The sequence below is a fragment of the Rutidosis leptorrhynchoides genome, chromosome 3, assembly GCF_046630445.1.
Source record: "Rutidosis leptorrhynchoides isolate AG116_Rl617_1_P2 chromosome 3, CSIRO_AGI_Rlap_v1, whole genome shotgun sequence".
Taxonomy (NCBI): Eukaryota; Viridiplantae; Streptophyta; class Magnoliopsida; order Asterales; family Asteraceae; genus Rutidosis; species Rutidosis leptorrhynchoides.
In genome coordinates this window covers 552,813,176-552,829,507 of record NC_092335.1, presented here as the reverse complement: position 1 = coordinate 552,829,507, position 16,332 = coordinate 552,813,176, and the positions used below count along the sequence as shown (strand labels likewise).

The following is a 16,332-nucleotide window of genomic DNA, read 5'->3' as shown; positions in this document are numbered from 1 at the left end:
CCCAACAAGCCCCATCCAAAGTACCGGATGCTTTAGTACTTCGTAATTTATATCATGTCTGAAGGAGGATCCCGGAATGATGGGGATATTCTTATATACATATTGTGAATGTCGATTACCAGGTGTTCAATCCATATGAATGATATTTTTGTCTCTATGCATGGGACGTATGATTATGAGAAATGGAAATATGAAATCTTGTGGTCTATTAAAATTATGAAATGATTATTTATGTTAAGCTAATGAACTCACCAACCTTTTGGTTGACACTTTAAAGCATGTTCATTCTCAGGTACGAAAGAAATCTTCCGCTGTGCATTTACTCATATTAAAGATATTATTTGGAGTCATTCATGACATATTTCAAAAGACGTTGCTTTCGAGTCGTTGAGTTCATCAAGATTATTATTAAGTCAATTATAGTAAGATATATTACGAAATGGTATGCATGTTGTCAACTTTCGATGTAATGAAAGATTATCTTTTCAAAAACGAATGCAATGTTTGTAAAATGTATCATATAGAGGTCAAGTACCTCGCGATGTAAACAACTGTTGTGATTCGTTTATAATCGATATGGACTTCGTCCGGATGGATTAGGACGGGTCTTTACAGTTGGTATCAGAGCGGTGGTCTTAGCGAACCAGGACTGCATTAGTGTGTATAACTGATAAGTCGTTAAGATGCATTAGTGAGTCTGGACTTCGACCGTGTCTGCATGTCAAAAGTTTTGCTTATCATTAGTGTCGTAAATTAATTGCTTATCATCCTTAGAAAATTACCTGCTTATTATTCTTAGTCTAGACACATCTTACTGCAATGATTGCATGAGACCAATAAGCTAGATCTCCCTACGGGGCATTGCACGTTTAGCCAGACAAAATTCATATCTTAGCGTATCTGCTAATTCATATCTTAGCGTATCTGTTATTGTTATCTTTACCTGACAGCTTCCGTAAATTCCTCCGTAACTTATGAGATTTTAGTATTACATATGCATATGTAAATTATGTATTGCAGGATACTAATCTACATTCTATAATCCATTTCTTATCGAAAATCCTTCATCTGATCGTACGAGATGAATCCTTCAACTAGTTCGAGTCCCTCGGATTCCGACAGTTATTCCGATAGTTATCCCGACAGTTATTCCGAATGGATAGTCATCTAAGCTCCGGAAGCAACGTCACCAGAATGAATCAACCAATCATCCATCCCCAATTCATTTGATGGATTCGTAGTCGATTTAATCAATGGAGATGCGCAGAAGGCGACCCCTTCCACTAACCTAATTCACCTTTTGGCGAAGAACCTGAAGCACTTACCGGCGAACCTGTTCGTAACACCATTTTCACCCTCATTTCTCGAATATCTCGCCACGACTATATCATAACTCAGATTCTAAACCTTATTCATCCGCTCGTTCCGACCGACAATCATCTTGGAATAATAGGAGAAGTCAACGAACTTCGCGCTCGAGTAATCAATCTGGAGAATATGATACAAAATGTACCAGCTTCAGCAACATCACCGGCACCAACAGTACCATCAGTAACAGCACCAGTACCATCAACAATCCATGCCTCAGCATCTCATTATGTACCTCGAGTATAATCATCGTTCTACGTATCGTTCTACATCGATTATCTTCGTTCTTCACGACGATTAAGTAATCTCTAAATGTTTTAGAGATTATGTATTCTAGTTCTAATGGTAAACCAAATGAGTTTAATATCATATTAACTCATTAAATCCATGATTATATCTGAAGAAAATATATATGTATATATATTTTCATAAAGATTGTAATTAAAAATTCTTTTGTACAAACTGTTAATGATGAAAATATTTTAACGGGTAGGTAATACCCGAGGAATATTTAGATTTCACATTAATAATTTATACTGTATATTCTTCGAATCTGATTCAACAGTCATTTACTATCCTACTTGCAACTACAGCTATACGTATCCGTTCATCACAGAATAACCATTTTCATTCAATTACATATTTGGATTTTGACCTATCAGAATCCGACAAGTGACATAATGAAGAAAACATTGGACAAAATAAAATTTATTAGAAACAAACAAATTAACTATGGGAAATTTTGTTGAGAATCCACGCTAACAATATCCTAGCTAACTGTTCCTAGCTAACTGTTAATTCCGTATTACAATTTTTTATCGCAATTTATTTATCGCAATTTAATTATAGCAATTTTAATTATCGCAATTTTATTTATTGTCATTTAATTTTTGTTATTTACTTTACGCATTTTATTTATCGTCATTTAATTTCTGTTATTTATTTTATGCACTTTAAATATCGGGACACGTATACAAGGTTTTGACATATCATATCGACGCATCTATATATATTATTTGGAATCACCATAGACACTCTATATGCAGTAATGATCGAGTTCTCTATACAGGGTTGAGGTTGATTCTCAAATAATATATATACTTTGAGTTGTGATCGAGTCTGAGACATGTACACGGGTCACGATACGTATTAATTAATTCGAATATTATATATTAAGCTATATATGAAATATTGGACTGTCAACTGTGGACTATCAACTGTGGACTAAAAACATTGGACAATTAAAATGAATTAAAATATTGATTATAACATATGAAACTAAACATTTCTTCAAGTTTGCCACTTGATTTTATCTTAAACCTCATTTGTATCCTGACGATTACAATCCGCATTCAAACCTTTCATGATTCTTGAAAACACCTCAATCTAGAGGATGAACCAACCGCACTTCATCTACTTAAGGAGAGATTGATGCATTTAGTTATGCATATGAAAAACTCTCAGAAACTGAGTAAACGTTTAACACGTAGTTGTGCTAATTCCTTTAGTGTTATTATTACCCAAAATAACTTTGCATTCCCTCTCCAAATTAGGCAATTTTGTCACAGCTCCAACAAATCAACTTCAATTTTCATTCGAAACAACCTTATTATAACCTCGATATATAAGTTGCCTGTCGTCATCGTTACCGGAGAACCGTTTATATTTCACCACATTAACAGTAAAACTACCAGCAACTTCAATGAATTTGGATTTTCCGAAAAATCATTATATTCATTGAAACCCCATCTTGTATTCATCTATACCCTGTAACAATAATTGCCATACCAATTACCGAAAATCAGCAATCAGTATTTTGAATCTCGTAGCATTTCTACATCAATAGTTATATGTATACATATAACAATTATCTCCTAGAATTACGATCTTCAATTCTGAAATTTTGAAAAGGCACCCAGCTTACGAACCAATACATTGAACTTTGAAAAAGCTGAATGAAGCAGCAGAAACTGTAGGCAACCGTAAACGACCTTAGTCGTCGGAAGTTTGATGATAAAGAATAATATGTTGGAAAAGCTCAGAAACGTTGGAACTGAAAAACGGATAGAGTTAACCATGAAGGAGACCAAGGACAAATACAAGGACCATACCCTATATTCAAAGAATCCAGATAATTCTGGATCCGTTGAAATCTTTAGAGAATATCTTGCTCCGAAGTCATGTTAAAATCTTGCGGAAAATCTTTCTCCATCAACCATCGAACTTAGAAATTTCCAAAATATCATCATCAATATCTTCAATATTTCTGAGGATATTTTCATAAATATTCTCGTCCGAAATTATATACCTCTTCGTGCTTCCTGTGTATCATTATATTGGAAACATTCAATAGAAAATTTAGTATCGAAAAGCAGATTATGCAAAACTATGAAGAAAGCCGTGGACAAATCACAAAGAATAAGTTTGACTTCAAAGAATCCAAATGATTCAATGTCTGCTAAAGTCTTTAGTGAATATCTTGCTCCTTACTCTAAACCCTTGCAGACAATAGTTTCTATCATCCGCTGATCTTAGATATTCCGAGATATTATCGTATCTTTCATTATAAATATCCTCCATATTTCTGGAGATATTTTTATAACTATTCTTATCTGAAATCATTAATCTCTTCGTGCTATCAGTATTACATCATATAGAAACTGTTAGTTTCTATATTCTGTAAACTTTCGAGCTAAAAATATGAATGTTATTGAAGTAATGTTGGGAACTGGTGCATGGGTTAGTATAATATAATGACACTTGATCAACGTGATTATATTACAGTAAGTCATGCTGAGTTTCTAAATGGAACATGATGATTCACAGATTATAACGTCATCGTGTGTCATGTTACATAACTCTTTCATTATGCTTAACTTCTGAACATATCAAGAAAGTATATTCTTGATAGTTCTATTCTCAGTGATTCTGGTAATTTGATAAATCAAATCGTGCTAATACATTAGTTCTTATTTAGAACACGATGCTTATTCGAAATTCCATACTTACGAATTATGGACCGTTACTCGCTTTACTAGAGGTCGGGAGGATAATAAAAAGGTAAAGAGCTCCAAAATATAAGAGAAAATATAAAGCCCAACAACAACACCGAAATTACAAACCGTGGATATCAGTGCGTATAGCAATATAAAGACACGGGAGGATTATAAATACAATAATCCCTAAAGCATAGTATAAATAAACGGATTCCTCCGGTGAAAGTTGAAAAAGGAGAATGATTGTTTCGATAATCAGGATAAGGACAAGGATCAGAACTGGATTAAGCATTTTCACGATCTTTTGAATTTGGGAATTGAGTATTGAAGTGGTGAAAATTAATGGAACGGAAAAAGTAAAATTTATAGTGAAAATATCAGACAGAGGAATCGAGGCAGATCACCGCATTTAATTATAGAAATCTAAATTTCCTTATTCACAGGTGAATCAAATCTCTAAGATTTCGAAGATTTTCTTTAAATCCCTTGAATTCCGGAGTTCAACCAAGTCAACGTCAAAAGCTAAGACGCACCTTATTTTCTAAATTCAACCCCGACTACGTCAAAAGTTAAGGCGGATCTTATTTTCCTCATTTCAATCTTTTGTGATAGCTTCATTCATACGCTTCAATTAATCGAATCATTTTATCCATATTACTCAATGATGATAAAACTCTATTTATCAACTCATATTCGTCATGAAAATATTTTTATTGTTAACCATGACCACCTCACTCAAATTTCGGGACGAAATTTCTTTAACGGGTAGGTACTGTGATGACCCGGAAATTTCTGACCAAATTTAAACTTTAATCTTTATATGTTCCCGACACGATAAGCAAAGTTTGTTAAGTTAAATCTCAAAAATTTTAAACTGTGTTCACGCATTCATTTACCCTTTGACAATTCCCGACGATCCACGAACAATTGTGTGTAAGTAAAAATGTGTATATATATGTATATAGGTATATAAATAAATGTAAACAAATGTATATATAATAATTTGATATAATAAAATATAATTTAAACATTATAATTAAATATGTAAATAAAGTATGAAATAATCATGTTGTAATATAAAATGAATCTATATATAAATAGATATGATTTTATATAAGTAAATGTGAATTGTAATATATATAGTATATAAATATTCAATTATAATTAGTAAACATTGCATAAATAATAAAATTTTAACATTAATATATATTAAAAGTAATTACAAGTTAAAATATAGTTATTGACATTATTATTATTACTTTCATCATTTGACATTATTATTACTACTTTCATTATGATTAAAAATAAAGATTAATATTAATATCAGTATTGTTAATATTACTAAATAACATATAGATGTTAAATTTGATACATTTAATTATATTTAGTATTATAGATATCATTATAATTAATAGTAAAATTTAATTAGTATTATGATCATTAATACAAATAGTGTTATTATCATGAATGAAATTATTATTTTCAGTATTATAGCTAATATTATTATTTTTACTTATTAATATTATAAATACTATATTATTATTATCATTGTTATTAGTATTGTTATTATTTATATTATTATTAATTGTATTATTATCTCAATACCTATTATTGGTATTAAAATTATTATTAATACACTCACATATTTACAGATACATATACATATACAGAATACATGATTATATATATATATAAATACCTATACGAATTTTATATATACATATAAATATGGTGTATACATAATTAGATAGAAGAAGATATGTAATTCAGTTGCAGTTCACTTTCAAGGCTGTAGCTGATTTTTGTTTCTGTCTCTGAATTGATTCCAACCCCATAGAAACAACCAAAATCTGTTTAGAGTCTTAATCACTTTTTAATTTTTTTTTTCTTCTTCAGTACTTGCTCAAACTTTCTGTCAAATCCAAATTGATATAAGACTTGGCCAAAGTCATTGATAATTAATACCAATCGACATACATTACTAATTATAAACATCAATTACTCATTACAGCCTCCTAGCTATCAAATTTTTATCAGAAAAAGGGAAGAACACGATAGAACAGCTCTGTTCTTCATCTTTAATTCCAAAAGCTCGAATTCGAGTTACTTTTCAAAATGTATTAATTCAGATAAGTTAGTAATCATACGTATAAACTATCTGCAAAGTATGAATTCTCAAATCCTTATATCCAATTCGAATTTTGAAGGTCAAAGTTTTCTTTTAAAAAGTCAACCATCTGTTCATCACCAAATTCGAACGAGTTTTGATGTTTTCTGCAAAATAGGTAATTTATAAAGTTTATATGAAACATTTGCAACATATTTCGTTTTATAAGTTTTGTCCAAAACAGTTCCAAAAATAGAAATCAATAATTTTTTTTTCTTTTTCAGTCGTTGAATACAGCACACTTTTTTTTATTATATTTTTTTGTTGTTTTAAATTAATTAAACTCAATCTTAAATCTTTCTGTAACATTTACAAGTCTTAAAACTACTAATTAAATGAGTTTGATTATTGAGGATTTCATTTGAGTCGATGTTCTGAGTGAAGAAGATGATCATAATATATTCGAGTTATAAATATTAGAAATAGATATAAAACAGAAAGTCAGAAATGGAAGGTTGGTTGTGAGGGTGTTTGTTATAACACAAGGTCGCGGGTTCGAGACATGGAGGCGCCATTTTGTTTATTTTCTCATCCTTTTAGGTATAAACCTTATTATTATTGTTATGATTACTATTATATTTTTTAGTGTTATTATTATAACTAATATCACATTATATTTATAAGTATTATAATTAATATTAGTGTTAGTATTATAATTACTATGATTATTAATGATATCATAATCATTATTGTTATTATTATTATTATTATTATTATTATTATTATTATTATTATTATTAGCATTGTTATTATGATTCTTATTATTATTGATATTATGACATTTATCATTGTTGTTATTATTATTATCATCATGAAGTATTAAAATTATTATTGTTATTATTAAGATTAGCATTTATTATTAGTATTATCATTATAATTACAATTATGAATATTATTATTATTATTATTATTATTATTATGAGTACTAATTTATCATTCTAACACTATTATTATTATTATTATTATGATTATGATTATGATTAGGATTATTATTATTATTGTTATTACAAAAATAATACGAGTTATTATTATTTTCACTAATATTAGTATTAATATCATTGTCGTAAACATTAGTATTATTATTATCATTAACATAAGAATTAGTATTAGTAATATCATTTTTATTAGAATAATTACGATTATGAAAATAAAAGCATTTATGATATTATTAAAGTTATAAGCATAGGAATAAAGATTATATATATATAAATATATTTTAATACACACAACTTAACTATATTAATATATCTATATATAAAATGAAAATATATATATAATAAAACTTACTAATCTACTATATAAATGAACTACATCACTATTAATAATATAGTTGTTCGATCGCAATTATGTGTATTAATATATATACAAATGATATAGGTTCGTGAATCCAAGGCCAACCCTGCATTGTTAGATGTCGTCTTATGTATTTTTACTACAAAATACATTAGGTGAGTTTCATTTGCCTTTTTACCCTTTATATTTTTGGGCTGAGAATACATGCGCAATTTTTATAAATGTTTTACGAAATAGACACAAGTAATTGAAACTACATTATATGGGTGAATGATCGAAGCCGAATATGCCCCTTTTGCTTGGTAACCTAAGAATTAGTAAACCGATCTACTAATTGACGCGAATCCTAAAGATAGATCTATCGGGCCCAACAAGCCCCATCCAAAGTACCGGATGCTTTAGTACTTCGAAATTTATATCATGCCCGAAGGAGGATCCCGGAATGATGGGGATATTCTTATATACATATTGTGAATGTCGATTACCAGGTGTTCAATCCATATGAATGATATTTTTGTCTCTATGCATGGGACGTATGATTATGAGAAATGGAAATATGAAATCTTGTGGTCTATTAAAATTATGAAATGATTATTTATGTTAAGCTAATGAACTCACCAACCTTTTGGTTGACACTTTAAAGCATGTTCATTCTCAGGTACGAAAGAAATCTTTCGCTGTGCATTTGCTCATATTAAAGATATTATTTGAAGTCATTCATGACATATTTCAAAAGACGTTGCATTCGAATCGTTGAGTTCATCAAGATTATTATTAAGTCAATTATAGTAAGATATATTACGAAATGGTATGCATGTTGTCAACTTTCGATGTAATGAAAGATTATCTTTTCAAAAACGAATGCAATGTTTGTAAAATGTATCATATAGAAGTCAAGTACCTCGCGATGTAAACAACTGTTGTGATTCGTTAATAATCGATATGGACTTCGTCCGGATGGATTAGGACGGGTCTTTACACATATCAGTATGTTTAATACCGCGAATTCTCAGAATTAAGAAATTAAAATCCTAATATTGATGTATTTAAATCGAGTGGTGTAATAAAAGCATTTCACAAGTAGGTTTGAAATAAATTGTTTAAAAATATTTCAAGTAGCACTTCATTATCACAAATAGTCCATGGTGACATTTCATGTGTGTTTTATAATTTCAGTGCAAATCAAGTTATATTTCAAACCCATTTGAGTTACAAACAGTTTTATAAACGTAAATAAGAAGCAACGTCTTTGTTCTGATTTACCCACAAAAACACGAACATATCCTTTAAGTCTTTGTTGCTATAGTGATTAACTATCACACCCACTGGTAAATATCCAAATCGTCATTCATTATCTCAGAAATACAAATTAAAATATGAAGTATTTTTTAGAATATAATGAAATACTACAACTTATAATAATAGTGGAGTAGTATTAATATTGGTAAAGCTATTAAATCGTTTGTTTTTAAAACTAAATTTATACCCTAAACCTTAAACAAGTCCTAAAATCCAAACCCTAAAATTCAAACCACAATCTAAACCCTAAATCTAAACTCAAAACCCTGAACCTAAACCCTAAACCTAAACTCTAAACCCTAAATCTAAACTATAACCCTAAGCCCTAAAATCTAAACCATAAACCCTAAATCTAAACCCTAAAATCTAAACCCTGAACCCCAAATCTAAACCCTAAACCCTAAACTATAAACCCTAAACTCTAATCCCTAACCTAACCCCTAAAAACTCTAAACCCTAAGCCCTGAAATATAACCATAAAAAAAGTAGCAAAAAGTAAGCAAATATGACCGACATAATAACCTGTATTCAAACATCACACTTCAAACTCTAAACACCAAAGGCACATTTAAATCATAATTACGGCACCTTAATGATTCACAAATGTCTTAGATGTGTGCGTACATAATACATGAGCTAAAACAAAAACAAAAAAAAAAAACTTTCTTTTTGATCACATATAATCAGTATCCACTGAAACTTATACGCAAGATCAATCTATAATGCACCTGAACATATAATCAGTATCGAGTGTCAGATGGCGTTGGACTCCCTTATCAATTGTTAACACTTCGGCAATTGCCTTCGTGAAATGGTATTTCATATATAAGAATAGGAAAACAGAAGTAATAATTACAAAAATACAAGTTACTAAATACAAGTTACTAAAGTACTTTCAAAACAACGTAAGCCAACTTTTTATTAATACAAAACTTATCTAATCAAACCTCTATTTCAAACATAGCATATAAAAATGAAAATAGTGTAAAGGGAAACTTACTTTGAATTCTGGATCACCCAAGATAGAAACTGAACTAAGCCAATTTGTATTAGCTATTGAAGCTCCTAGTAGGATACGAGCTGTAACTGCAATGCGTGCTTCTGACAGAATTTAATGAACAAAAAAATAGACTCATACTTTTTAGATGTTTATCAAGAAAACCTAGGCTGACCCGATCCACTTAGACATATAACAAAAAAGCACTCACATTCTATGCAACTCCTCCTCACCCATTGACCGACCCATTTTGAAACCTATAGTGCACTTTACAATTGCAAATGATCTACTTAATTAATTTGTAGAGTAATAAATTGTACTTACTCCAAGTGTCTTTAGCAATACACACGGGTGCCTAAGCTCGGGTTTCCTGAATGCAACAGCAACTTTCGCCAAAGTCATGGACTCCACAACGGTGTATGATGATGTATTAGTAATCGGATGTAAGTCAAGACACATATCCATCTCTACAGCCACGATATCTAAATCTTTCAACTTTTGCCCCTTTCGTAAACCCACTTCAGCAAAATCCTCCGCAGAATACATCTAATACCATTTCAGTTCCAGTCAAACATCTAAACTTGCAAAACTCTCAAAATTAGGGGATTTCCAAGATAAAACGGTACATATAGATATAGAATTACACACAAAGTTGATATTAGATTTGTTATCCTTCGTGAAAATCATTCGTATACACATGAAGACAAAGAAATTTAAAGCAAGATGTTTGCATCACATCATTATTCAACAATACATATAGATATGGAACTAAAGTATAGCAGATAAAAGAAATCACTTTTGCATACGTTCCATGTTGAATTCATCCATTTTGCTTAATGAGATAAAATTCTTCAAATGCCAAACCATATCAGATCAACTTCAGTCACTCATTAAATTGTTTCACAATCAAAAAGAATGAATTAAGAAAGACATATTAGATTCAATCGAATAAAAGATTAAGCAAACTGGATCAAAGATGCTAAGCTGTGATATTTAAAAGATTCATCGAATAAAAAGAAGAGTATTACCTCAAAGACGAGAAGCATCTAACCATGCTCAGACTTCCTTAGAAAGTACCCAGTTTCATCACCTACAACCAAAATTTAAATATTAATTTGTAATTTTCAAACAATTACAAATTACAAACACAAAAACAAAACAACAATAAAAAAAAACTATGAATGTAACACACCAAAACCTCCTATCCGAACTTATTCATTGGTAGCCCAAAGCTTCATACTATAAATCTTAGCATACTCAACTGATTCCGTTGATAATGATCTTCCGAACAAATGAAACTGCAGAAACACGCAACATTTATACATTTAATTAATAACAACTAACAAAACAAAATCATACCAATATAAATAGATACGAATTCACAAGTTAACAGTCTATATTTAACATGTTTATAACTAATTCATATGACAAATAAGAATAATAACTTTTTTTTTATCATTCCAATGGTAAATTACGAATTTCATGATAAGGCTCCAAGGGGTAATTCGCTTGATTGCTTTGTTTGATTTAATTTTCAGACTCTTTTTCACCTTAAACTGTAATGGAGACTTGCTGGCTTCTTGAGATGATGTCCCTGATTGTGCAGATACACATACACAATGTTGAGCGTACATCAACGAATCACAACAAAGAATGTAACCAAGTCAAACCCACTCAACTCATAAATAACTATACTAAATTTAAATCCTAACCCTAAACTCTAAAATCTAAACCCCAAACCTTAACATAAACCCTAAATCTAAACCAAAAACCCTAAACCTAAACCCTATAATGAGAATTTTAACGAAATCCTTGAATGCATGTAAAATCTACCGAACCAAATTAATACCTACGTATAAAAGCATGTCTATTTATATTTTACAATATGATGACCTTACTAAATCCATTGTCGTCAATTACACTCACACATCCGAGAATTCCGGTATAACACTTTCTTAATTATTAAAGAAATAAAAGCAGTTGTAAGAAATAAATAGGATTCATGACAAACCTAAGTGGAGTGATTCCTTATTGACTCGAGGTTATCATTACCAAGATATCAATCAGAGTAGAAGTACTCTCTACTCACATTCATCAAAATGACCATCATTAGAAGGAATAACAAAAATAAATAAAAATCGGTATCCTTACCATGTTACCATGGAAGACTTCTTTTTCATAATGATTTTGTAGCAGACTTCTCATAAAATTCAGTTGTAAATGTATGGAGTTTCATTTTGTTGAACTTTTTATTTCAAATAGCCCTGCAACTTGCAAGCTACAAGAAATCCCAAGTTTAGTAGGGAATTTCCAAGACACTGGCATATAAGATTTAAGGACAAAAGCCAACAAAGACAATGGCAAAAAAGAAATGTAATCAACCACGACATAAACATTATTTTACTGAAGGTACTAAGAAGATAAGCAATTACTTCATAGTCACTTTGGTATTGAACTTAAGAGAATTTAAGGCTGTTACAACTTACAACGCTTTATGGTAGTACTTATATAAAGACTTCTCCCAGCTATCTATAGATACCTAGCAAAAAAAAAAAGATTTAATATTGTTCCTTCAGTAATAATTATCAATGATTTCAGTGACGGTAGTATATAGTTTAACAATAATACAATTACCAAATTTATAGAGCAGCTCATACACGGCACATCAGATTATTGTGAAACAAATAATCATCCTAGGCGCTAAAATTCGGCGATTATAAGTTACACCAACCTGGACATGTGTTACTTGTGCAGAAACAATAGTGAACTTTCACAAAAACATAATAAAAGAAACACAAAATCAGTAACAAAGAGCAGCCAAAGTTAATAACACAATAGCAACAAAGGATATAACGGACTGTGCGATATTGAAATACACACATTTAATCAAACACCTTATATTTTTTAGGTAGTGGCACCCACCCCATCTGTAGTTGGGTTCAAGTTCCGCCATGTCTCCAATTAACAACAAAACTATGTTACTTCAAATAACCAAGGCCCTGACTCAAACTAAACTGATGATCGAACTAAACTGATACTCAAACTAAACTGATGATGAGTATCCCAAGGCCCTGACTCGTATATATAGTATTTTGTAGGTATAATAACTAACCTCTATCCCATAGTACCTGCATAAAACAGTGTTTGTATGGTTAAAGCCAATATTTACTAAATGTGTAACTACGTAGTACGTGACTATGAATTATTGTCCTAAAATATTATAAAGACCTTGTTTCAAAGTTCTGTAAAAAGCTTTAGAATTTAAACAATGGTTTACATGGAGTGGCCCACTCACAATCGTAACACAAATTGAAAGATAAAAAATCTACCCAATTTGAAAAAAAAACCTCACCCCTAAACCCCAGTTCAGATATTAGCACATAACTTCACTCAAATCGAATTTCTAATTCAGTTTCATCAATTCAAGAAACCCCTTCAAAATTCCAGATAAGACTTACAACTAATTGAAAAGACAAGACTTATATAAGAAATTTACCTTGAATTGGAGCGATTGCTTTCTGGGGTTGATTCCAAATCGTGAATTTACGATTGACTCTGAAGATAAACAAGAATCTGAAGCAATCGACAACGCCCGTTATTATAATACAATTTGATACATGTTTAACAGAAAACATAGCGATATTTGATGCGTGATTTCTTTGAAGATCAAGACTGTGGTAACCCTAACGTTGAAAGAGAAAACACAGCGATAATTTTTTGTTAGCACGGATTATAATCGTTCTTGATTAGAAAAGGGTATTTGGATGGATGAAGACGACGATATCATCTGCATTTACTTTAGCTAATGTGTATAAGTAGGATCCGAATAGAAATTTTAGGTCCGGGTAGTTTATTTTTAAGGGTTTTAGATCCGCGTCTTTTTTTTTTTTTTTTTTTTTTAAGGGTATAATGTTGGTTAAGAATGATTTATTAGCTAATATCTTAAGGGGATGATTAAGGACCGTTGGATTAAAGGGTATTGTAATGTAATTTTCTAATCTAACGATAATTAAGAGGGTTTTGAAAATCTCTTTTAATGTATATAGTGATAGTGATATAATAGTGATATAAAATAAATACAAGATGTTTATAACCTAAAATAACGATAAGTCAACTGATCGGATAAAGTAACAAACCTTACAATTTTTGCTTTCCCCTTAGATGCAGTATCAACGTTCTTAGTAACTAGAGAGTCTCCAAAGAAACACTTTGTTGCCGACACCACCTTCGTAACTTTTCCCTTCATATTCATTGATATCCACTGCCCAACAAAATTTTCTTTCCCTGTCAAAGAAATTTAATAAACTAAAGTACTCAACCCTACATATTCATTGACACTCTTCTTTACATTTTATCACAGATATGTTGCCCATATAACCCTAACTATACAAACAACCAATGCTATGCTAAAAGGGACGATAACAAGGGTACATAATACTACACACTCCGTCTCAAAATAAGTGTCTACTTTACAATTTAAATCTATCCAATAATTGTCCACTTGCAAAAAATAACTACTAAATATCATTAAGCTCCCCAATTTATCCTTATTTATTACTATCAATCATTTACTTCTTAAATTAATTCAGTTAAATTTACGGAAAAACTTATATTATCACACATATCTTAGATCCAACAAAAATTTTCGAGGGACACTGAGACAAAGGGAGTACAATAGTTTTGCCAGTAATATTCATTTAAGGCATACGAATGAAGAGCATATGGATTTTAATTCTTGAATACCTGTACTGCACGAAACATAAAATACGAAATAACATAGACTGATTACCGTCTTGCCATCATCATCAAGAAAACCTTTCAAGAAAAGCATCAATAGTTGGTTATGTGATCCATAAGTGAGACAAGGTACCGCAAGGTCTGCAATCTTGATCAATTCTTGAATATTCACTCTCTTTTGGAGGCTTTCAAATATCTCCTACAAAATTAGTTTGTATCAATTACAATTTGTGCAGCCACAGTAATACCAAAAAAAGATTTATACTTGTACCACATGACAACTGATAATTAAAGAAAAAAAAGTAGTTTTTATAGTAATGATAACAATACTTCATGTTCTAGAGCAAATTCAAGTTCTTTCACGATCTCAGCCATCGTAGGACGTTCTTCACGAGCTTTCTTCACACATCGATATGCAATGGCTGAAAAAGATTTCAAAGAACCTGGTTCTATTTGCTCTTTTAGACCAGGCAAAATAATCTCATCTAACCTCGTCTCATCATAGCATCTTCTCCACTTTGGCACTAATATATTACTTAGTTCACCATTACAATACTCAAAGCATAATCTACCACACAAAATTTCAAACATCACAACTCCAAAAGAGTACACGTCTGACTCTTTTGATAGAAAACCCATCTCCCAATACAACGGATCACAATACCCAGGTGAACCAACAGCATTCGAGATAAGATATGTCTGCGTTTGGTTAGCAGGGCCAAGTTTTGATAGACCAAAATCAGAAACTTTTGCAGTCCAAATTTCATCAAGAAGAATATTCGCACTCTTGATATCGCGATGGATAACTCTTTGTTGTGTTTCCATCGGATCATGTAAGAACTTTATTGCAAGGGCAACCCCAACGCATATCTTCAAACGTTGGGTCCACGTGAGACTAGCATCACCTAAGTATCGATCGAGGCTACCACGAGAAGCATACTCGTACACTAGGATCATTTGATCACCCTCAATGCAAAAGTGTAAAAGAGAAATCAAATTGTCATGTTTGTATTTGGAAAGCATCATAATCTCCTTCCAAAACTCATTGTTCCCTTGCCCAAATCTACGATCTAATCGCTTAAAAGCTACCGTAATGTTTCTGTCAGGCAAAGAGAGTTCTCCTTTGTACACCCCTCCGAAACCACCACCCCCGATCACCTTGTTGGGATCAAAGTTGTTGGTGGCCATTAATACATCTTTCATTCCAAGTCTAAGGTGATCGAAATCTTTCATGAAAGACATTATATGAATCAACGAAAAAGTTCCAAGTAATAGCTTGAGCTATGTTTAAAAGATCTACTAATGCATTTAACAAGTGTAGTAAAATACACACTTAGCTGCCGGCTAGGCAACTAACACATGGTTTGGTTTTACAATTGATCCAGCATGAATCTCTATGAGTAATTATAAAAAGTAAAAGTTATGTTAAAGTATTGTCTTAAATTTTACGAACGGCTTAAACGAAATTAAAGTTC

General features: G+C 31.0%; 1 protein-coding gene and 1 long non-coding RNA gene across 5 annotated transcripts; both read right to left on the bottom strand.

Moving 5' to 3' along the window:
* Nucleotides 1-11,420: 11,420 nt before the first annotated feature.
* On the bottom strand, nucleotides 11,421-13,893 carry LOC139898541 (uncharacterized). 4 transcript variants are annotated; one of them, XR_011777051.1, is made up of 4 exons: nucleotides 13,617-13,893; nucleotides 12,755-13,248; nucleotides 12,607-12,659; nucleotides 11,423-12,398 (listed from the first exon to the last, which is right to left on the bottom strand). It is a non-coding gene; the product is annotated as an uncharacterized lncRNA (long non-coding RNA). The 4 variants fall into 4 exon arrangements; XR_011777053.1 differs by having other exon boundaries at nucleotides 12,607-12,649; XR_011777052.1 differs by having other exon boundaries at nucleotides 11,421-12,649.
* A 405-nt stretch (nucleotides 13,894-14,298) lies between these two features.
* On the bottom strand, nucleotides 14,299-16,045 carry LOC139902028 (probable receptor-like protein kinase At5g59700). Its single transcript, XM_071884687.1, has 4 exons — nucleotides 15,188-16,045; nucleotides 14,910-15,056; nucleotides 14,864-14,868; nucleotides 14,299-14,404 (listed from the first exon to the last, which is right to left on the bottom strand). Exons 1-4 carry the CDS (start codon nucleotides 16,043-16,045, stop codon nucleotides 14,299-14,301), a joined length of 1,116 nt encoding a protein of 371 aa, XP_071740788.1.
* Between the last annotated feature and the right edge of the window lie 287 nt (nucleotides 16,046-16,332).

Bases quoted from the DNA above. Each gene is read 5' to 3' on its own strand.
- LOC139902028 (XM_071884687.1), bottom strand. From the start codon at position 16,045: ATGGCCACCAACAACTTTGATCCCAACAAGGTGATCGGGGGTGGTGGT. The intron at 15,057-15,187 runs GTATTGTTATCA...CTAATTTTGTAG, and splicing joins AATTTGCTCTAGAACATGAA to GAGATATTTGAAAGCCTCCA.